A 22,612-nucleotide genomic window follows, 5' to 3' on the forward strand; every position below is an offset into this window, starting at 1 on the left:
TCATTCAAGCGGAGATGCGCATGCATCTGTATGCGCAATCGCCTGCAAAATCACGGCCTAGGACTTCACGCCAATTGGCGTTTAGCGGTCCTGGGGCAGCCGTTGCGACCACGCCAATTGGCATGGAGCGGTCTTTAAAAGGTTAATTGACTTTCTATAAGCATTCGTAATTATGCATGAATTTACGCGCCGACTTTGGCGGTGAATAGGCAGTATATTTGGCAATGACTTTGGCGGTGAATAGCAAGTCCCATACATACTATTGCTATCAAAACTGCTACATATGTTAAGGAGAATAGTGGGTACTAGTCAAAGTAATAATTTTTCAAAAAGACCTTGTAGTTTTTGAGCAAATCGATTTTAAAAATGCAAAGAAATTTTTTTTTTTAAACTCAAAAAAAAGTCAGTTTAACCACTTGAGGACCACAGTCTTTCTTCCCCCGTAAGGACCAAAACCTTTTTTTTCCATTCAGACCACTGCAGCTTTCACGGTTTAGTGCTCGGTCATACAACCTACCATCTAAATGAATTTTGCCTCCTTTTCTTGTCACTAATACAGCTTTCTTTTGGTGCTATTTGATTGCTGCTGTGATTTTTAGTTTTTATTATATTCATCAAAAAAGACATGAATTTTGTCAAAAAAATGATTTTTTTAACTTTCTGTACTGACATTTTTCAAATAAAGTAAAATTTCTATATACATTTTTGTCCAAATTTATTCTGCTACATGTCTTTGATTAAAAAAACAAAAACATTCAGTGTATATTTATTGGTTTGGGTAAAAGTTATAGCGTTTACAAACTATGGTGCCAAAAGTGAATTTACCATTTTGAAGCATCTCTGACTTTTCTGAACACCTGTCAGGTTTCATGAGGGGCTAAAATTCCAGGATAGTATAAATACCCCCCAAATGACCCCATTTTGGAAAGAAGACATCCCAAAGTATTCACTAAGAGGCATGGTGAGTTCATAGAAGATTTTGTTTTTTGTCACAAGTTAGCGGAAAATGACACTTTGAAACAAAGATAAAACAAAAAAAGTTTCCATTTCTGCTAACTTGTGACAAAAAAAAGAAATCTGCCACAGATTCACCATGCCCTTCTCTGAATACCTTGGGGTGTCTACTTTCCACAATGGGGTCATTTGTGGGGTGTGTTTACTGTCCTGGCATTTTGTGGGGTGCTAAATTGTAAGCACCCCTGTAAAGTATAAAAGTGCTCATAGGACGTTGGGCCTCTTAGCGCACCTAGGCTGCAAAAAGGGGTCACACATGTGGTATCGGTGTATTTTTACACATACCCATGCTGGGTGGGAGAAATATCTCTGTAAATAAGATTTTTTTTGATTTTTTTTTTTTACACACAATTGTCCATTTACAGAGAGATTTTTCCCACCCAGCATGGGCATGTGTAAAAATACACCCCAAAACACGTTATACTACTTCTCCTGAGTACGGCGATACCACATGTGTAACACTTTTTTGTAGCCTAGGTGCGCTAAGGGGCCCAACGTCCTATGAGTACCTTTAGGATTTCACGGGTCATTTTGAGGCATTTGGTTTCTAGACTACTCCTCATGCTTTAGGGCCCCTAAAATGCCAGGGCAGTTTAGGAACCCCACAAATCACCCCATTTTAGAAAGAAGACACCCCAAGGTATTCTGTTAGAAGTATGGTGAGTTCATAGAAGATTTTATTTTTTGTCACAAGTTAGCGGAAATAGATTTTTACTGTTTTTTTGTCATTTTCCGCTAACGTGTGACAAAAAGATAAAATCTTCTATGAACTCACCATAAAACTAACAGAATACCTTGGGATGTCTTCTTTCTAAAATGCGGTCACTTGTGGGGTTCCTATACTGCCCTGGCATTTTAGGGGCCCTAAACCGTGAGAAGTAGTCTAGAAACCAAATGCCTCAAAATGACCTGTGAATAGGACGTTGGGCCCCTTAGCGCACCTAGGCTGCAAAAAAGTGTCACACATGTGGTATCGCCGTACTCAGGAGAAGTAGTATAATGTGTTTTGGGATGTATTTTTACACATACCGATTCTGGGTGGGAGAAATATCTCTGTAAATGGACAATAGTGTGTAAAAAAAATAAAAAAAAATTGTCATTTACAGAGATATTTCTCCCACCCAGCATGGGTATGTGTAAAAATACACTCCAAAACACATTATACTATTTCTCCTGAATACGGTAATACCACGTGTGACACTTTTTGTGCAGCTTAGGTGCGCTAAGGGGCCCAACTACCTATTCACAGGTCATTTTGAAGCATTTGGTTTCTAGGCTACTAACGGTTTAGGGCCCCTAAAATGCCAGGGCAGTATAGGAACCCCACAAGTGACCCCATTTTAGAAAGAAGATACCCCAAGGTATTCCGTTAGGAGTATGGTGAGCTCATAGAAGATTTTATTTTTTGTCACAAGTTAGCGGAAATTGATTTTTATTGGGTTTTTTTTTTCACAAAGTGTCATTTTCCACTAACTTATGACAAAAAATAAAATCTTCTATGAGCTCATAATACACCTAACGGAATACCTTGGGGTGTCTTCTTTCTAAAATGGGGTCACTTGGTGGGGTTCCTATATTGCCCTGGCATTTTAGGGGCCCAAAACCGTGAGGAGTAGTCTGGAAACCAAATGCCTCAAAATGCCTGTTCAAGGGTATAAGCATCTGCAAATTTTGATGACAGGTGGTCTATGAGGGGCCGAATTTTTTGGAACCAGTCATAAGCAGGGTGGCCTCTTAGATGACAGGTTGTATTGGCACTAAAGTGCAGGAAGCGCAGGATGTTCTCAAATCGTGACCTGGACATGGCAGCAGAGAACATGGGCATGTGATGTATTGGGTGCGTAGACCAATAAGACCGCAATACATTATTTTTGACTAGACCCATGTTAAGGAGAAGGCCCCAAAAAATGTTACTTTGGGAATATTGGAGTGGCTTCCACCGAAAAGGCTGGGCATAGTAGCTTCTTGGATTGGCGGTTGCGTATTGTGTGGTATAATGGTTGGTCTCGCCACAATTGAGTCGTACCAGCAGTGATCAGTAAAAAAAAATTCTGTCACTGCGGTGGGGCGGGTGAGGGTTTGGCCGGGTGATCAGAAGCCTGCAGGGGAGCAGATTAGGGCCTGATCTGATGGATAGGAGTGCTAGGGGGTGACAGGTGGTGATTGATGGGTGTCTCAGTGGGTAATTAGAGGGGAGAATAGATGCAATCAATGCACTGGGTAGGTGATCGGAAGGGGGTCTGAGGGTGTGGGCCAGTCATTGGGTGCCCGCAAGGGGCAGATGAGTGTCTGATCTGATGGGTATGATGGGTATCAGTGAGGCTGGGCATAGTAGCTTCTTGGATTGGCGGTTGCGTGTTGTGTGGCATAACGGTTGGTCTCGCCACAATTGAGTCGTACCAGCAGTGATCAGTAAAAAAAAATTCTGTCACTGCGGTGGGGCGGGTGAGGGTTTGGCCGAGTGATCGGGAGCCCACACGGGGAAAATTAGGGCCTGATTTGATGGGTAGGTGTGCTAGGGGGTGACAGGAGGTGATTGATGGGTGTCTCAGGGTGTGAATAGAGGGGGGAATAGATACAAGCAATGCACTGGGGAGGTGATCGGGGGTATCTGAGGGCGATCTGGGGGTGTGTGCCGGTCATTGGGTGCCCGCAAGGGGCAGATGAGTGTCTGATCTGATGGGTATGATGGGTATCAGTGACAGGTGGTGACAGGGGGTGATTGATGGGTGATTGATGGGTGATTTGGTGCCCGCAAGGGGAAGATTAGGGTCTAATCTGATGGGTAGCAGTGACAGGTGGTGACAGGGGGTGACGGGGTGATTGATAGGTGATCAGAAGGTGATTACAAGCGAGAATATATGCAAGCAGTGCACTGGCGAGTTGATCAGAGGGGGTCTTGGGGGCTATTTGAGGGTGTGCCGGGTGATTGGGTGCCCGCAAAGGGACAGGGGGTGATTGATGGGTGATTAGTGGGAGTTTAGAGGAGAGAACAGATGTAAACAATGCACTTGGGAGGTGATCTGACGGCGGGTCTGCGGGCGATCTGAGGGTGTGGGTGGGTGATCAGACGCCCGCAAGGGGCAGGGTTAGGGTCTGTTCTGATAGGTAGCAGTCACAGGTGGTGACAGGGGGTGATTGATTTGTGATTGACAGGTGATTGACAGGTGATTATAGGGGAGGATAGATGTATATAGTACACAGGGGGTGGGTCTGGGGAGGATCTGAGGGTGTGGGGGGGTGATCAGGAGCCCCCAGGGGGCAGTCAAGGGGTTAAGCTAAAAAATAGCGTTGACAGATAGTGACAGGGAGTGATTGATGGATTATTAGGGGGGTGATTGGGTGCAAACAGGGGTCTGAGGGGGTGGGCAGGGGAGGGTCTGAGGGGTGCTGTGGGCGATCAGAGGGCAGGGGGGGGGGGCAGATCAGTGTGTTTGGGTGCAGACTAGGGTGGCTGCAGCCTGCCCTGGTGGTCCCTCGATCACTGGGACCACCAGGGCAGGAGGCAGCCTGTATAATATGCTTTGTATACAATACAAAGCGTATTATACGCTTGTATTGCGGCAGATCAGGGGTTAACAACATACCGGCGCTTCCGAACGGCCGGCGGGTTGACGTCACGGGTGGGCGGAGCCTATTGCCGGCGGATGCGCGCGCAACGAGCGTGCGATCCCCGGCAGCACAAAACAGAATGACCCGCCGCCAATCGGCGTATTACGGACATTCTGTGAGCCTCTTTGCTGCCGCCCATCGGCTGTGGGCGGTTGGCAAGGGGTTAAAAACTATTTTTGTTTGTATATTTAAAATTGATTTTCTCAAAAACTACAAGGTCTTTTTGAAAAATTCTTTTTTTTTTTTTTGTGCCCACTACCCTCTTTAACCTATGTAGCAGTTTTGATAGCAATAGCATGTATGGGGCTTTGCTATTGCAAAATCAGCACAAAATTATGCGTAAATTCATGCGTAATTACGAATGCTTACAAATGCATACAAAATTAATAACGCTTTTCCCCCAAAAATTCTCATTACTATTACGTTGCGTAAATGCGAATTATGATGCGTAATTACACATAGGCGTAATTTCTGCTTATCCCTATAGACATACTAATACTGAACTATGTGGAAAGGTGAGCAACGCACCCTAAGAATAAAACACAGAGACAACAGGAAACCAAATGCTGCAGAACATCTTAAAGTATAACAAATTAAAATGTAGGCGAAATGAATACTTACAAAGGGAGGTTGCAAAGAAAGCAACCAAGCACTGGAAGCAGGTGGAGATTAGTGTTGGGCGAACAGTGTTCGCCACTGTTCGGGTTCTGCAGAACATCACCCTGTTCGGGTGATGTTCGAGTTCGGCCGAACACCTCATGGTGTTCGGCCTTTTTAGTTCGGGTTCGCCCGAACAGCTCAATGCCCAGCCGAACAGGTCGAACAGGGCCCCTGTTCGGCCGAACAGGGCCCTGTTCGGCCGAATACTGCCCCCCTATGGGGTCGCAGGCATAAGGGGGGAGCATGCCCCGGTCACGGGGGGGGTCGGAAATTCCCCCCCACCCCCTCCGCTAGCGCTCCCCCCTCTGCCCGCTTCCCCATAAAAAAGTTTGATGAAAGTACCGGTGGCTGGCCTGGCAGTAGAGTGAGTGAGGAGGAGGAGTCCGGAGAGTGACGCGTTGAGGCCGGGCAGCGGGCGGTTCAGCGTTGTACCCTTGTGGTACTTCCGCCCTTTCTCTGACCTCACGTCCTCTGCATACGAGGGTACGCGTCACGCGTACCCTCGTATGCGTCATCACGTAGAGGACGTGAGGTCAGAGAAAGGGCGGAAGTACCACAAGGGTACAACGCTGAACCGCCCGCTGCCCGGCCTCAACGCGTCACTCTCCGGACTCCTCCTCCTCACTCACTCTACTGCCAGGCCAGCCACCGGTACTTTCATCAAACTTTTTTATGGGGAAGCGGGCAGAGGGGGGAGCGTTAGCGGAGGGGGTGGGGGGAATTTCCGACCCGCCCCCGCGACCGGGGCATGCTCCCCCCTTATGCCTGCGACCCCGTAGGGCCCCCAAAAGCGGGATGTTCGGGGAGTTCGGGGTTCGGGCCAAACATGCCGAACATCTGGCCCATGTTCGGCGAACGGACCCGAACCCGAACATCCAGGTGTTCGCCCAACACTAGTGGAGATGCACAAACCTGACTCAGACCCAGAGAGAGTGGTGATGGTCGCACTCATGAAAAACAGCAGTAAGGTCCTGACATGTGGCATCAGCCATGTGGTGACCAGACTTAGCCCTCACAAGCACAAAGGGGGTAAGAGGCGCTCTGCGTCTGACTTATGAAACCCTTTGGCACTTTATTTGGCCTGACGCTGTAGGCAGAGACTTACAAAACGTGTTTCCTGTGCTTATTAAAAATGTATTATATTTATTATAAATAAATTTGCTGTTAGTGAGGTAAGCCACCTCCTCTTTTTTTCTATTTTATTTGTTTTTAACTAGTTTTATACACGCCTGGGTGCCTCTTATCCCTTTTATACTAATACTAAACTTTTGTTTTGAAAAGGAAAAATTATCATTTTTTTGAAAAATAGAAGTATATGTAAGATTTTTGTCAATTGCCAAATCATCACAAAACATTATAGGTTAAAAAAAAGAAAAAGGAAGAGGCGTGTCCGTGCTGCGTGTGGTGCTCTAAAGCCTGTACAGAAATGGAAACATTGTTGCCTAAAAATGACCATTAGTGATCATTTTAGGTGACAGTTTTAGGAAACGTCATTCTACAGACACTGCTGTGCTACAGCCAAGCAGACTCTTCTGCTCTTTGGAGAGGGTATAAGGGACAACAAACGAGAGGCACCAACCAATTGTAGTTGTTCATGCCAGGCAGCTTCTTCCTGTTGTGCTTATCCACATTTTGTTGGTATGAATAGGGTATGCCTTTAGAAATTGGAATATGAAGCTGGTATTAATAATATAGCTGACTGACCTATTCGGCAAATCTTTGGACTCTGTATCTCAGTAAGTACGGACGGTATATTCCAGAATGTATTACACTCACTTACGTTAAAAATTCATTTTCTTACCTTACTGCTGTCATAGGCATCCAGGAAGTTTATTAAGGCGTTAATGACTGGGATGCCATTGATTTTCTATTAAAAAGAAAAAAGAAAGAAATTTTATTTTGGAAATCATGTTGTTAAAGCCAGGGTCGGACTGGGACACCAAGGGCCCACCAAGGAAGTTTCAGCTTGGGTCCCCCCCCCCTCTCCCCCCCCCCCCCCCCCCCCCCCATTTTGGGCTCACATACACATGTACTCTAGAAATTTTGCATGACTTTATGGTAGGGAATAGATTGTGAGCAATGCTGAGGACAGTCTCCAATAGGGATATGTTTAAATGCGGCGCGTGCAGCGAAACTAAATGGGTGTCACCGCGCACTGAAACATCGGCATGGTCATGATGACGCTGTAGTGACGCTGTCCAATCACGCTCTCGCAGGAAGTCCTGCGAGAGCGTGATTGGACAGCGTCACTACAGCAGACAGACAGAGACCAGCAGGGCAGCAGCATGCGGACTCGGAGCGGAGCGGAGCTAGCATCAACTCTGTAGCTATTCTCCGCTCGCTGCTGGCTGCACTTCTGGAGGAGGGGGGTGCGCGGAAGGGGGGGCCCCTAGGTGAGGGAGGGGGGGACGCTTCCCCCCCTCCCCGCCGCTCTGTGCCCAATTCCTCCCCTTCCAAGCTGTGCCCCCCTCCCTCTTAGCTCTGGGGCCCCTAGGAGGAGGTACAGTCGGGGCCCACCGATGGGACCATCGGTGGTTCGGTGGCTCAGTCCGAGCCTGGTTAAAGCCCAACTAAGGCCTCTTGCACGCTACATGCGATTCTGATTTTTTTTATCTGATCCGATTTTTGATTCTGATTAAAAAACATACTGCATGCAGTGTGTTTTTTAATCGGAATCAAAAATCGGATCAGATAAGAAAAAATCTGAATCGCACGCAGTGTGCAAGAGGCCTCAAAGAGTTTTTTTGATTGTGGTAAGTATGCTTAGCATCCCACACAACTTGTGAAAATAAATAATTTACTGTACAGACACTCATCAGCTAAAACAGAAAAACCTGCCTAGTACCTCTTTAAGTTTTCTTGTAGTGTTTCTTTAATTTTTTTATATTATGTAGCCCTCTAGTAATGATTGGCTTGGCCACGTACCCCTACTGTGAGGAACATCGCCTTAAGTTCCCCTGGATGCATTTATATTTGTTAGGGACGTTAAACATGATTTACCATTGTTTTTGTCTCAAAACTTACTATAATGGATTGTCTTTGCCAGGTTTAAGTACTTCCCTGGGCTTTCCTAACCTACCCCTGGGGAACACCTACCATATGGTGAGAACCTAGGGTAGGGTATACAGAACAAAGGCATTAACAGAATTACCTGCAAGCTACTAAGAGGGGACTACACTGAACTTTTCCCCCAACACATCCAACAGATGCTCAAACAAATTCGGATCTAGGGAATTTAAAGGCCAAAGTAAACATGAACCATCAGACCTGGTCACCTTCTATTGCTCCACTATCCAGTTCTGAAACTCATGTTCCCATTGTATGTGTATGTGGACAGGAGACAGAATGGGCACTCTGACTGGTAAGGCAAGATGCCTTGTATTTTCTGGCACTCTTTTTTCATATCCAGCGTCACATTTTTCAACAATTTGTGCTGCAATAGCTCTTCTGTCCCAAGAACCCCTCATTTCCCATTTCTCTGCACACTAAACCCTTTCCAATCCTGTGTCGTACTACATCCAACATTGGCATTTTGCTCTGTATGTCCAAATGTGCTAAGAAGATTCATGTTTGCTTGACTATAAAGGCCTGATCAGATGAAATAGCGTTAGATGGAAATTATACTTGTGACTGTTCATATTTTTTATGATAAGCAAATATAATTTTTAATATAAAAATCATGTACTCGATGCTCCAATTTAATGTGAGGTACCGTCAATCTATAATCACTGTTATAGAGGGGTTCAGACCCCACTATGCCTGATATAATGGTTGCAGTGGTTTAAAAGCTGGTTCTTTCACTAAGTTAGAGAACAGGGGTGTAGCTATAGCCATAGCAGCCATAGCAATTGCTATGGGACCCTGGAGCTGAGATGGCCCAGGTGGTACTTGATGTTTTCATTATTAACTTTCTTTTTGTTTCTCCTCCCTCTCATTTTATCTCGGTGCCCATGGACTATATGCAGTGAAGATAGCATGAGAATGTAAACTGCCCAATTAACTCATATCCATAGGGTAGGGGCAGGCGGCATTGCTCTAGAGTGCCTGCATCTGATGGCCCTATGACATTTTTTGCTATAGGGCCCAATAATCTCTAGCTAAGCCACTATGTTAGTGATAACGCTAATGCAGAGCCAGATCAGGCAATATTAGGCAGTTGCCCAGGGCCTGGAGAGAGTCTAGGGGCCTGGTGGATGCTCACCCCCCACCGCCAGGCAGTGGCGTACCTAGGGCATTTGGCACCCGGTGCTGGGTATTAAAAGACACACCCCCACCCCCTAAAAAAAATGTGCGTGGCCAACACTTGCGAAGTGCTTTGCGCGCCGAGGTAAAAAATGGGCGTGGTCATGACCGGATGAGGGCAGAGCTGTTATTTAAAGTATTAGCTAGTATAGTTGCCCCAGTATAGTTGCCCCCAGTATAGCTAGTATAGTTGCCCCCAGTATAGCTAGTACAGTTGCCCCCAGTGTAGCTTGTACAGTTTCCCCCAGTATAGCTGTCCCCAGTGAAGCTAGTATAGTTGCCCCCAATGAAGTTAGTATAGTTGCCCCCAGTATAGCTAGTATAGTTTCCCCCAGTATAGTTGCCTCCAGTATAGCTAGTATAGTTGCCCCCAGTATAGCTAGTATAGTTGCCCCCAGTATAGCTAGTTTAGTTGCCCTCAGTATAGCTAGTATAGTTGCCCCCAGTATAGCTAGTTTAGTTGCCCCCAGTATAGCTAGTACAGTTGCCCCAGTATAGATGCCCCAGGAGGGGGGAAGCAGCGCTAGAAGGAGGGGCAGTGGGGGCAGCGGTGGGGAGGGGGGACATATCCCCCCCCTCCCTCACCTGGGACCCTTCCTTCTGCCTCTCTCCCCTTCCATAGATTACCAGCGGCAAGTGCAGGGGTGGCGAGGAGGCATGCAGAGAATTACTCACCACTTTCACGGTCCAAGCGCCGGCAGCGTCATGTCGTCACAGATCTCCGCCTTCAATGCCGCCCACTGTGCTACCGCTGATCAGGAAGCACAGTGGGTGGCATTGAAGGCGGAGATCTGTGACGATATGACGCTGCCGGCGCTTGGAACGCGGAAGTAGTGAGTAATTCTCTGCATGCCTCCTCGCCGCCCCTGCACTTGCCACCGGTAATCTATGGAGGGGGAGAGAGGCAGAAGCAGGGGTCCCAGGTGAGGGAGGGGGGGGATATGTCCCCCCCTCCCCACTGCTGCCCCCACTGCCCCAACTTCTAGCGCTGCTTCCCCCTCCTGCTCTGCTGCTGTGGGGGTCGTGGCGACACCCCCCCTAGCGTCCGTCACGCGGTACGCCACGCCCCCTGCACCCTATAGTAGGAACGTCACTGCCGCCAGGTGATCATCAGCAGTGAGCAAAAGCTGCTATCTTGCCTAGGTAGGGCCCCATTTCATCCTAATCCTTTTCTGTGCTAAAGGCAAGATCCACGTAGGTAGGAGGTAGTTGCTTTTTTTTCTCAACAAAAGTAGAGTTTTACCTTTTTTTATTATTATTATTATTTATTTATTTTTTTACTTGACTATGCATTGGACTTACCACGGCATTCAGGAGAGAGGCCCTTTCATTATAATTGCTTTGTCGACATTGAGAAGCACATGTCTCTATGCAGTTAGCTGCTGCTGTGCCTACAAGGAGAAGTAATGGAGCAGTTTTCAAAAAGTTACCGTAAATATTATTTACATGTGCACTATATATGAAGCATCCACTTATCCAATGCATTTTTTTTCAAACAGTATTTTAGACTCTAAACCAAGCTTGGCACCAACTTGATCTGTAAATAAGCTTAAAGCAAACCTGAACTGAAAATTAAAAGTGAAAATAAACATGTACACATCATGCTTCTTCTTATCAAACTCTTTCTCCTCTCCTACTGTAAGTACCATTTGTTCACTGTGATCAATGGAATTATCCATCCTCCATTTTAAAAATGGCAATTACTCTATAACAGCTTCCCGATCAGCACACTGTTAGACTATAATATCGCCCACATGAGTCATAGGGAAACATGGACATTACCTTGCACATCAGTTGTTCTTTCAGTTATAACTTCAGTTCTGACAAAATCTTGTCAGAACTGGAAGGAATTATTGTTAGAAGCAAATGGAGAGCTTCTGAGAGGAATCAATGGCGAGGTAAGTATGTAATATTTATTTGCAGGTATATCATATGTTTATTTTGAATAATTTTACTCGGTTCAGGTTTCTTTTAAGAGATCATTAATTGTATTAGTAGGAATGGTAAAAACAACTTTCCCCAGTATCTCATATCTGTATTTTCAATGTAAGGGCTGAAGTTTTATCTCTCAAATCTAGACCGCATCCAAGTCAATGTGCATAAAATCTAGTTCATTCAGCTCCCCAAAAAGAAAAAATAATGAGCTTTTGAACCATTCAGCACTATCTTCTCATCAGGACTCTTTGGCTTTACTAGCCTTATTAAAATTAATCTTCAAGCAGGCCACAGGAAAAAAAATATATATACAATTTACTAACGTGCTCATTAAACTATAAGTAATAAAGATATCCAGTTCAGTCATGAAACCTGCTTCATGTAATTTCCTTCACAGAAGCAGTCAACCTGGCAGCAGGAAGGCAGAGCTGTGTAATAATCAGCTTCTACTGCCTTCTACAATAATGATTGTCTAATAGTGATTACAAAGCGCAATAACACATGCAGTTCTGACAGTAAGTACCCAAAAAAGTGACTATTGAATCTTCTATAATAAGCCATACAATAGCAATGCAAAACTTAACTTACTGAAGCAGCAGCTGATGGCAACCACCAATATGCACACAACGGTCTTCATGGTTGAAGGATGTATGTGGATTCCTATCAGACTGCTCCCCCATCTCGCACTATATATACCTCACTGGACAAGCAGCTCATCACTATTCCAGGAAGTAAAAGCTGAAACATTAGAAGTGTGATTAAGTTAATTGTAAATGTCTTGGTTATGATACTTCCATTGGTCATGGTCTGTACAAAGATGATATCAAGAATATATCCCTCTTAATTTTTAATCTTGTCTTGTGGAACTAATCAAAAAATGAATGAAAAGGTCAGACTAAATCCTAGAAGATCTGACATGTTCTTAGAAGTGTGTACATGTTTTTCCCAGAAGCCTAGAGTTGCTAAAGGAAACCTGAAGGCGGATATGAAGCTACCATCTTAATTACCCTTACAAAAACACAAATTGACTGGCTATTATGCTGATGCTCTGTCTTCAGTCATGTCTGTGGGCAGCACGGTGGCATAGTGGTTAGCACTCTCGCTTTGCAGTGCTGGGTCCACGGTTCGAGTCATAGCCAGGTCAACATCTGCATGGAGTTTGTATGTTCTCCCCATGTCTGTGTGAGTTTCATCCGGGCACTCCAGTTTCCTCCCACATCCCGAAAACATACAGATAAGTAAATTGGCTTCGCCCTAAAAATTGGCCCTAGACTATGATATATACATGACTCGATACATACATAGACATATGACTATGGTAGGGATTAGATTATGAGCTCCTCTGAGGGACAGTTAGTGACAAGATAATATATATACTCTGTACAGCGCTGCGGAAGATGTCAGTGCTATATTAATAATAATAATACATATCTGAGTCTGAAATAGGTAATTTTGGTGCTTAAGGCACTGCAGTGGCTTGGGGGTGACCATAGGTGCTCCTACAAATATCATCTAGATGTGGAAATTTGGGCAACGGGGTGCTGGAGCTGCCTGCTATGCAAACTGCAGCTACAAATAGCATGCGCTCTCACCTCCAGTATATTTTTGGTTTTAGCACCGGGAAAGGAAGGGGGGAGGGGTTAATGTTAGGTGTTAGTAAGGGAAGTTCGAAGGTTAGGCATCAGGAAGGGGGATTTTAAGGTTAGGAAAGGGGGTCTTAAGGTTAGGCATCGGGGGGAGGGGGGGTTAGGATTAAGCATCGGCAGCAGGGCGATTAGGGTTAGGCATTGGCAGGGGGATGGTTAGGGTTAGGCATTGGAGGTGGGAGGGTTCTGTGTAGGGTTAGGTTAAGCTGTAGTAACATATTGGTAACATTTCCCGAAATGTTACTATCTGAATTACCACTTTAAAATAGAATAATATTGGTTAGTGTTACCAATATTCTACTTTTGGCTCTTTCCATGGTGCCCAAATTTCCTTGCACCTGTATTTTGTGTACACGTCCAAGCCATATATTGGGGGAAAGCATGCAGCTGGTAGAGTTGAGCCTCGCACATATGATAGACGGTTGTCAGCTGAGGTGGCCAGTTGGGGCTGTCTCTGCCGATACTCTAGTGTATACATAGTGGTGCCCGCTCCTTCACTATGTGTCGCCATGAGATCCAGAGTTTCAGATAATTTCAGCCAAGCACAGAACCAGTGCTTTGTTCTCCTCCTTACCAGTTTCGTTCTATGTGCATGTCGTTCATGGCAACAGACTGCTAGCTAGAGGAGGGTAGCGATGCTCTGTACAGCCCTCAGCCAGAAAACATTGCCCACGGGATCCCAGCAGGTGACAGTAATTGAGTGTGTGTCTGCTACGCCGCAGGAAGTGACGTCAGTGGAGCGCACGCTGGCCTGGAACGAGGAAGAGGTGAGTAATCCCCGCCCGTTGCCTCTTACGAATAGCTGCAGCCACAGCACGGACCTTTTTAAAGCTGGAGGGGAGCGGAGGACGGGGGACCCAGGCGAGGGAGGGGGGTCCGACCCCCCTCCCCGCCGCTAGGCCCAATACCCCCTTCCTGCCCGCTATCCCCTCCAGCACGGGCGGCCCCCCACAACAACGGCTTGGGGGGGGGGGGAGGGCGGCGGCGATTTCTTTGAAAATTGCCTCAGGCGGCAAAAAGTCTAGGGCCGGGCCTGGCCATAGCAACCATAGCGTTGCTATGGGGCCCGCCCGAGCCCTACGTCACAGGTGGCCCGCAGTCGCAAGGACCTGGAGGGGTGGCCGTATGAGGGGAGAGCTTGGTGGCACGTCGGTGGGGAGGGGGGACGGGCCCCTCCCTCCCTCACCTCGGGCTCTCCCCTCTGCGCCCCCCTCCAGCACTAAATATTGTATGCAGGCGGCAGGGCAGCGGCGGGAGATACATACCTTCCGTGCGCTCCACCGATGCTCCTCTCTCTAGCCTCTGATGCGACTTCCTGTATAAACAGGAAGTCACGTCAGACACTAGAGGGAGAACCATTGGAGCGCATGGAAGCAGGTCCCCCGCCGCTGCCTCGCCACCTGCCGCCTGCATACAATATTCAGTGCTGGAAGGGGGCGCAGAGGGGAGAGCCTGACCCAACATGCCACCAAGCTCTCCCCTCATGCTGCCACTTCTCCAGCACCCGAAAAACGGCCCTGAGCAGGCCCGGGGGGAGGGGGGCCTAACCTGGGGGGTGCCACCTGTCACTCACTACCTAACTGGGGGTCCCTGTCACTCACCACCTAACCTGGTGGTCCCTGTCACTCACTACCTAACCTGGGGTCCCTGTCACTCACTACCTAACCTGGGGTCCCTGTCACTCACAACCTAACTGGGGTCCCTGTCACTCACTACCTAACCTGGGGTCCCTGTCACTCACTACCTAACCCGGGGTCCCTGTCACTCACTACCTAACCTGGGGTCCCTGTCACTCACTACCTAACCTGGGGGTCCCTGTCACTCACTACCTAACTGGGGATCCCTGTCACTCACAACCTAACTGGGGGGTCCCTGTCACTCACTACCTAACTGGGGATCTCTGTCACTCACAACCTAACCTGGGGGGCGCCTGTCACTCACTACCTAACCTGGGGGTCCCTGTCACTCACTACCTAAACTGGGGGCTCCTGTCACTGCATACACTGGGGGGTCCCTGTCACTACCTGAACTGGGGGGTCCCTGTCACTACCTGAACTGGGGGGGGGCACCTGTCACTACCTAAACTGGGGGACTCCTGGCGCTACCTTAACTAGGGGGCACCTGTCACTACCTAAACTATCCAGACCAGCCAGCCCAGCATCACCACCAGCCAACCAGTCCAGAATCACTGTCAAAAAGGCCACAGCATCACCACCAGTCAGGCCAGCATTTACTTCAACCAGCCAAGCACAGTCCAGCATCACCGCCAGCCAGCCCGGCCACAGCATCACCGCCAGCCAACCCAGCCACAGCATCACTGCCAACCCAGCAACAGCATCGGCCACAGCATCACTGCCAGCCAACCCAGCCACAGCATCACCGCCAGCCAGGCCACAGCATCACTGTCAGGCCTTTCAGCCCACACATCATTCCCAATCCAGCCAAAAACAGTATTGTCAGGCCCAGCAGCCAGTACAGGAGAATTCAGTAGCCAGGTGAGAGGTGTTTACTATATTAAGGGGGCATTCTGCCTATTTATGTGAAATGCTGTCTATGTGCCTCATGACTGCTGAATTTGTATTGTTGGGGGCCTCATGATTGCTGAATTTGTCTTGGGGGCTTTATGATTTGTTGGGGGCCTCATGATTGCTGAATTTGTCTTGTTGGGAGCCTCATGATTGCTGAATTTGTCTTGTTGGGGGCCCTATGATTGCTGAATTTGTCTTGTTGGGGGCCTCATGATTGCTGAATTTGTCTTGTTGGGGGCCTCATGATTGCTGAATTTGTCATGTTGGGGGCTTCATGAATGCTGAATTTCTCTTGATAGGGGCCTCATGATTGCTGAATTTGTCTTGTTGGGGGTCACATGATTGCTAACTGCGAGACTATGGGAAAAGCTGAATCATCATCATATGAGATAATAGCATTAAACCTACTTTTTTAGCTTTTTAAAACAGAAAATAAAACTGGGAGGTTCTAAAAAAATGAATATATTTTTCAGGAGTAGGAAGGATGAAATTGTTTATCTTCACAGTTTATTTTCAACTTGGATTTTCCATAATGTGCATGTATGAGTTAAAACGTTTGTACAGTATTTAGTTTAAATTGCTGTTGCCACAAGGGGGCCCAGTGATTTCTAGCTACACCCCTGACTACTACCTAAACTGGGGACACCTATAGACCTGGCTACTTATACTGTACTTAGAGGGTTGTGGGAATGTTGGGATGGGGGGTCCTGGAGGAATGTTTGGGTGGGAGGTCCGAGGTCCGTGGGGTTGGAAGGTCGTGTGGGGGGAGGGGGGCATAACACATTTTTGCTATGGGGCCCAGTCATTTCTAGCTACGTCCCTGGAATGACCCATCAAAATGTTCATATTATCTCCGCTTTCTTCACATCCGTCTTTACAATGTAATAAATACGGTTTAATTTTGTCCACTCAGTATCCAGTTTCCATATTATCCAGGAACAAAACTACAATACCAAAGTTCAAACAAACACATTATGTCTAAAGTTACCTTTGACACGTTCTTTTTGCCAACAAGCCAAATACATCTTAGCTTCATGTCCTGCCAAGCAAAACATGTTAGACTTTTGGAGCAAATGATATTTATTCCGGAGCTTTAGTGCAAAATAAATTTTCCAAGACGCGAGGAAGATTACGAGAGTTTAGGATGAAATGTCACCCCCGTACATGACACCGCTTGTAATGAAAATGTTAACACTTTTATCTCTGGATAAAAAAAATTAAAAAAAAGTTTTGTAAGCAGCACAGATTTTTCTGAACTATCTTAACATTTTTGCATTACAAAAAATGTGCAGTCTTTGGAGTGATTGTTAAACTAGAAGTTTTAGCTGCCAATAGAATCTATGGAGTTCTGTGCTAGTTGAGTAAACAGCGTGCCGTGCGGGTTGCCGAGTGAATGGCGAAAATGCGCAGGCTCATTTGCGAACAGATGTACCCTGTTGAGCTCCACCAACACATGCACATGCTTTGGCATGGCCAATCCCAACATGAATGCACACTACAGCTTACTGATTGGCCGCTTCAGCCCAGCTTACAATACAAAGGTCATGCAGCGTGCACACAGTGGCGCGTGTGCACTACAGGTTGCTTCTAATTGGCCATCCCAGCCGAGCAGGTCCGGTGCTTCCACAGGGTCAAACTAGGTAATTTCCTGGGGCTCCAAGCTCCTTAGGGGCCCCACAAATCAGGGACTGTAGAGGGGTACAATTTTACATTCAGCACAGCATGAAAATACAAGAGTTCACTTTTGCCCAGGTCCACATTTTACGTAAACCTTTACTTCTTGCAGCCCAGTAGACCTTTGTTCAAAGGTTTATAAAAACAAAAGTTTGCTTTCCTAAAACAGAAAGAATTTGCGATAATTCAGGTTGGAGTGAGCTTGAGATGTCTCCCAGAGCAACACTGCTGAATATATGCAAATTTACCATTGTACCCTTAGAAGCTAAACACACCTCCAGATCCGCTGGAATGCAATGATGTGTCAGCTTGTTAATTTCTACAGAGCCATAATAATCCAACATGCATACAGACTGTTTTGGATTGGTTGATCCTCATAGAGCCAAATTAATCCATGCCATCTAAAAATTGTCATTTACAGAGATATTTCTCCCACCCAGCATGGGTATGTGTAAAAATACTCCCCAAAACACATTATACTACTTCTCCTGAGTACGGCGATACCACATGTGTGACACTTTTTTGCAGCCTAGGTGCACTAAGGGGCCCAACGTCCTATGAGTACCTTTAGGAGTTCACAGGTCATTTTGAGGCATTTAGTTTCTAGACTACTCCTCACGGTTTAGGGCCCCTAAATTCCAGGGCAGTATAGGAACCCCACAAGTGACCCCATTTTAGAAAGAAGACACCCCAAGGTATTCCATTAGATGTATGGGGAATTCATAGACAATTTTATTTGTCACAAGTTAGTGGAAAATGACACTTTGTGAAAAAAAACAATAAAAATCAATTTCCGCTAACTTGTGACAAAAAATAAAATCTTCTATGAACTCATCATACTCCTAACAGAATACTTTGGGGTGTCTTCTTTCTAAAATGGGGTCACTTGTGGGGTTCCTATACTGCCCTGGCATTTTAGGGGCCCTAAACCGTGAGGAGTAAACTAGAAACCAAATGCCTCAAAATGACCTGTGAAATCCTAAAGGTACTCATAGGACGTTGAGCCCCTTAGCACACCTAGGCTGCAAAAAAGTGTCACGCATGTGGTATTGTCATACTCAGGAGAAGTAGTATAATGTGTTTTGGGGTGTATTTTTACACATACCCATGCTGGGTGGGAGAAATCTCTCTGTAAATGGACAATTGTGTGTAAAAAAAAAAATCTAATTTACAGAGATACTTCTCCCACCCAGCATGGGTATGTGTAAAATGACACCCCAAAACACATTATACTATTTCTCCTGAGTACGGCGATACCACATGTGTGACACCTTTTTGCAGCCTAGGTGCGCTAAGGGGCCCAAAGTACTATGAGCACCTTTAGGCTTTACAGGGGTGCTTACTATTTAGTACCCCCAAAAATGCCAGGACAGTGAACACACCCCACAAATGACCCCATTTTGGAAAGTAGACACTTCAAGGTATTCAGAGAGGAGCATAGTGAGTCCGTGGCAGATTTCATTTTTGTTTGTCACAAGTTAGCAGAAATGGAACCTTTTTTTATTTATTTTTTTTCACAAAGTGTCGTTTTCTGCTAACTTGTGATAAAAAATAAAATCTTCTATGAACTTACCATGCCTCTTAGTGAATACTTTGGGATGTCTTCTTTCCAAAATGGGGTCATTTGGGGGATATTTATACTATCCTGGAATTCTAGCACCTCATGAAACCTGACAGGTGCTCAGAAAAGTCAGAGATGCGTCAAAATGGGAAAATTCACTTTTTGCACCATAGTTTGTAAACACTATAACTTTTACCCAAACCAATAAATAAACACTTATTGGATTTTTTTTATCAAAGACATGTAGCACAATAAATTTGGACAAAAATGTACATAGAAATGTTACTTTATTTGAAAAAAGTCAGCACAGAAAGTTAAAAAAAAATCATTATTTTGACAAAATTCATGTTTTTTTTGATGAATATAATAAAAACTAAAAATCACAGCAGCAATCAAATAACACCAAAAGAAAGCTGTATTAGGGACAGGAAAAGGAGGTAAAATTCATTTAGATAGTAGGTTGTATGACTGAGCAATAAACCGTTAAAGCTGCAGTGGTCTGAATGGAAAAAAAGTGTCTGATCCTCAAGGGGTTTTATGACTGCAGTCCTTAAAGGACTTACGAGGCCAAAACCTGTAAAAAAGTAAAGTACCTGCATGTTCTTTAAATGCACGGAGGACGCCATCCACGCCCTCCGTGCAGTTCAGCCGGGTACCCTTAGTGACATCGCCCGACCGCGCCCCCCGTGCCGCCGGAGCTGGCCACGGCTGCGCAGTCCGGACTGCCGCGAGTGCGGCTGCGCAGCTCTAGGGCCAACCCCCCAATCCACACGATAGTGCATGGTTCGGAGGGGTTGGCTCTAGAGCTGCGCAGCCGCACTCACAGCAATGCGGACTGCGCAGCCGCAGCTAGCTCCGGCGGCCATATTAGGAGTGGCTGGACAGCCCGACCCGGCCTGTGGGGTCGGGAGCACACAGGGGGACGATGGCACTAAGGGGACCCGGCGGAACTGCACGGAGGGCGCGGATGGCGTCCTCCGTGCATTTAAAAAACATGCAGGTTCTTTACTTTTTTACAGGTTTTGGCCTCGTAAGTCCTTTAAGTGGTTAAAGGATAAAAGAGTGGTGGTAAATGGAACATACTCAAAATGGTAAACGGTTAGCAGTGGGGTACCACAGTGGTCAGTACTTGGTCCTATTCTGTTCAATGTATTTATTAATGATCTAGTAGATGGAATGCAGAGTAATGTATCCATCTTTGCAGATCCCCATATAGTGGTTCCCACACTGTGTCCCCAGACTCCCCACACTGTAGTTTATGTGATGTGTCTCCAAATAGTGGTCCCTATGCTGTGTCCGCATATAGTGGTCCCTGCACTGTGTTCCCATATAGTAACCCTTGCTATAGTAGCCCCTGCACTGTGAACCCATATAGTGGCCCCTGGAATGTGTCCCCATATAGTGGTCCTTGCACTGTGTCCCCGTGTAGTAGTTTCGGCGATGTGGCCCCTGTGTAGTGTCCCCATATAGTGGTCCCCGCGTTGTTGCCATAAAATGGTCCTTACTCTGTGTCCCCATATAGTGTTGCCTGCACTGTGCCCCCATATAGTGGCCCCTGTGCTGTGTCACATATAGTGGCCCTGCACCTTGTCCTCATATGGGGTCTCTGCACTGTGTCACCATATGATGGTCCTTGCTCTTTGGCCCCTGTGTTCCCCATAAACAATTGTAACTATAGTCCTAAATACCGTATAGACCTCAGTTTGATGCTTTGGTAAATGTAGCTCAGTGTGACATCACTGAACCATGGCAGAGCGTAGCAGCTGGAGATTGTGGTCCTTCAGGTACTTATGCAGATCTTGGTCCTTGTGGGACTCCTGCTCTGCCTGCTGGTAGAATTTCTCCAGTCTCTTGGAGACTCGGCCCTTGGTTCCAGCTTGCAGCTGCTGGTGACGCTGCCACTCCTGGAGATCTGCCTCCTGCTGCTGCTGGCGTGCTGCCTCCTGCCTGTGTGCCAGGTCCTGGAAAAAGGGGTTCAGTTTTTAATATTGTGTTTAAAAAGAGCAATATCAAATAGAATAGCAGGGTATCATCAGCAGTGTAACTATAGCTCTTTATAGTTTACTTTATAGATACTTTACCTGCTTTCGGCAGCAGAACAGGTCCTCACTCATCTCTTCAGTATAGTGTACATCTTTACAGCTCTTGATGTCTGTCCCGCAACATGCAGAGACAGAGGGCTGAAAAGACTGGGCTGCACTGAAGACAATAGTGAGCACATGTCCTGACACTGGAAACAGGTAAAGTATCCCACTCCACTGCTGCTGCTGTGCTGCTATATTGGGGGAGGGTTTTGCAGCTCACATGCTAACAGCACTATGGGGAGGGGGAGGGTTGTCCAGACTGCAGGGTTTTTTCTGGGAGCCCAATCTGTTCAAGTTGCACCCCTGGGTATTGTTACTGTATGTTTTTTGTTTTCTCATTGTATGCTGTCATATTTGCAAATAAGGGCTTGTAATCTTTGACAGTTATATACCTTCATGACATGCATATCCCTATGTTAAATATTTATGTATGTGTAACGGTTGTGGAATTCTCTCCATGATCAGCGCACAAGACGTGCGCGGACACTGCGGAAATCCTCCACAAGCGTGTAATTTGAGGGAACCCAGCAAAAAGTGCAACGCACCTGTAGAGGGAAATTCCTGTCGGCAGGTGGAGCTGTGAAGTGCAGAGGAACAGCTCCTCTGCCCTGCCACAGACGCAAGACAGGAATTGCACGAAGGGAAGAAACGCAGGGCAAGATAGCCCTGAAGGAGAGAGAGCAAAGCGACAGAGGGTATGTGTGTGCACCAATCTAGTCGCCAACCCGCGACAGTGCACACACAACCATGAAGAACAGGAGAGAAGGCAATCGCCAGAGATGGCGATTGCTAACAGCGACACAATACTGAATAAGCACAGATGAGGAATGTATGTATGTCCACCCTGCGACGGCGGATATACAACAAAGGAAACCAAGTGAGAACACAATCGCAAGAGAAGCGATTGCGAAAGAGAATGAGCACAGGGACAGATTGTATGTGTGTGCACCAAACTAGTCGCCAACCCGCGACGGTGCATACACAACAGCAGGTATGAAGTAGAAATGCAATCGCGAGAGAGGCGATTGCCAGAGGTGACACAAGGCTACAGCAAGGCAGAGCACGAGAGTAGCAAAGGCACAGCAAATCATACAATGAGAAGATAAGGAAAATAACAAACGCTAGCTAAACGCGAACGCCGCACTCATTCGCAACAGTGCACGCGTTTATGCGCGGTCTCTGCGTGATAAGCACAACAGAGACAAGCACATCTAACTAACCACCGACAGACAAACATGAAACAGAGGACGCGAGCGCTTGCTTAACGGTTACCTCACCGAGCCTCCAGCAAGCGTTCGTAGCAGACAAGACAGATACACGAAAACAGGAACAAGTGAGAGATAGGATCCACAGCACTAGCGCAAGAGGCTAGTGCGATCCAGGAAGACAGATCAGAAGGGGCTACCAGTAACAACCGCTGTTCCGATTAGCACCCAGACACACAAAACGATTTCCTGTCGACCACCGCTGGGACAGGACAATCGCAACAGACAAACAAAACAGATATGCAATCCTAACTGCACTAGGGAAACTGCCTAGTGCAGTTCCAGGAATTACTCTAAGCTAATCTTCAACAATGAGCAAGGCTGACACTCCACCGAGTGTTTCACAGGAACTAACCCTAATGACCAGCAAAGGACTCTGGGAAACATAGCT

The 22,612-nt window shown here is 46.6% G+C and overlaps 2 protein-coding genes across 4 annotated transcripts in view; both read right to left on the reverse strand.

Moving 5' to 3' along the window:
• The window catches only part of LOC137564234 (WAG22 antigen-like), a 51,465-nt gene extending 39,339 nt beyond the window's left edge, over positions 1-12,126 (reverse strand). For both annotated transcript variants that reach the window (XM_068277840.1, XM_068277839.1), the window contains exons 1-3: positions 12,052-12,126; positions 10,831-10,919; positions 7,088-7,153 (exon numbers count right to left, since the gene is read on the reverse strand). In XM_068277840.1, the coding sequence (XP_068133941.1) occupies positions 7,088-7,153; positions 10,831-10,919; positions 12,052-12,100 (204 nt within the window). In that variant the 5' untranslated portion in view covers positions 12,101-12,126. The remainder of the gene's footprint in view (positions 1-7,087; positions 7,154-10,830; positions 10,920-12,051) is intronic.
• Positions 12,127-19,902: 7,776 nt separating this feature from the next.
• Positions 19,903-22,612, reverse strand: part of LOC137561663 (uncharacterized) — a 72,211-nt gene continuing 69,501 nt past the window's right edge. For both annotated transcript variants that reach the window (XM_068272984.1, XM_068272983.1), the window contains exon 12: positions 19,903-20,833. In XM_068272984.1, coding sequence (XP_068129085.1) covers positions 20,609-20,833 — 225 coding nt within the window. In that variant the 3' untranslated portion in view covers positions 19,903-20,608. The remainder of the gene's footprint in view (positions 20,834-22,612) is intronic.

The sequence above is a fragment of the Hyperolius riggenbachi genome, chromosome 3, assembly GCF_040937935.1.
Source record: "Hyperolius riggenbachi isolate aHypRig1 chromosome 3, aHypRig1.pri, whole genome shotgun sequence".
Lineage (NCBI taxonomy): Eukaryota > Metazoa > Chordata > Amphibia > Anura > Hyperoliidae > Hyperolius > Hyperolius riggenbachi.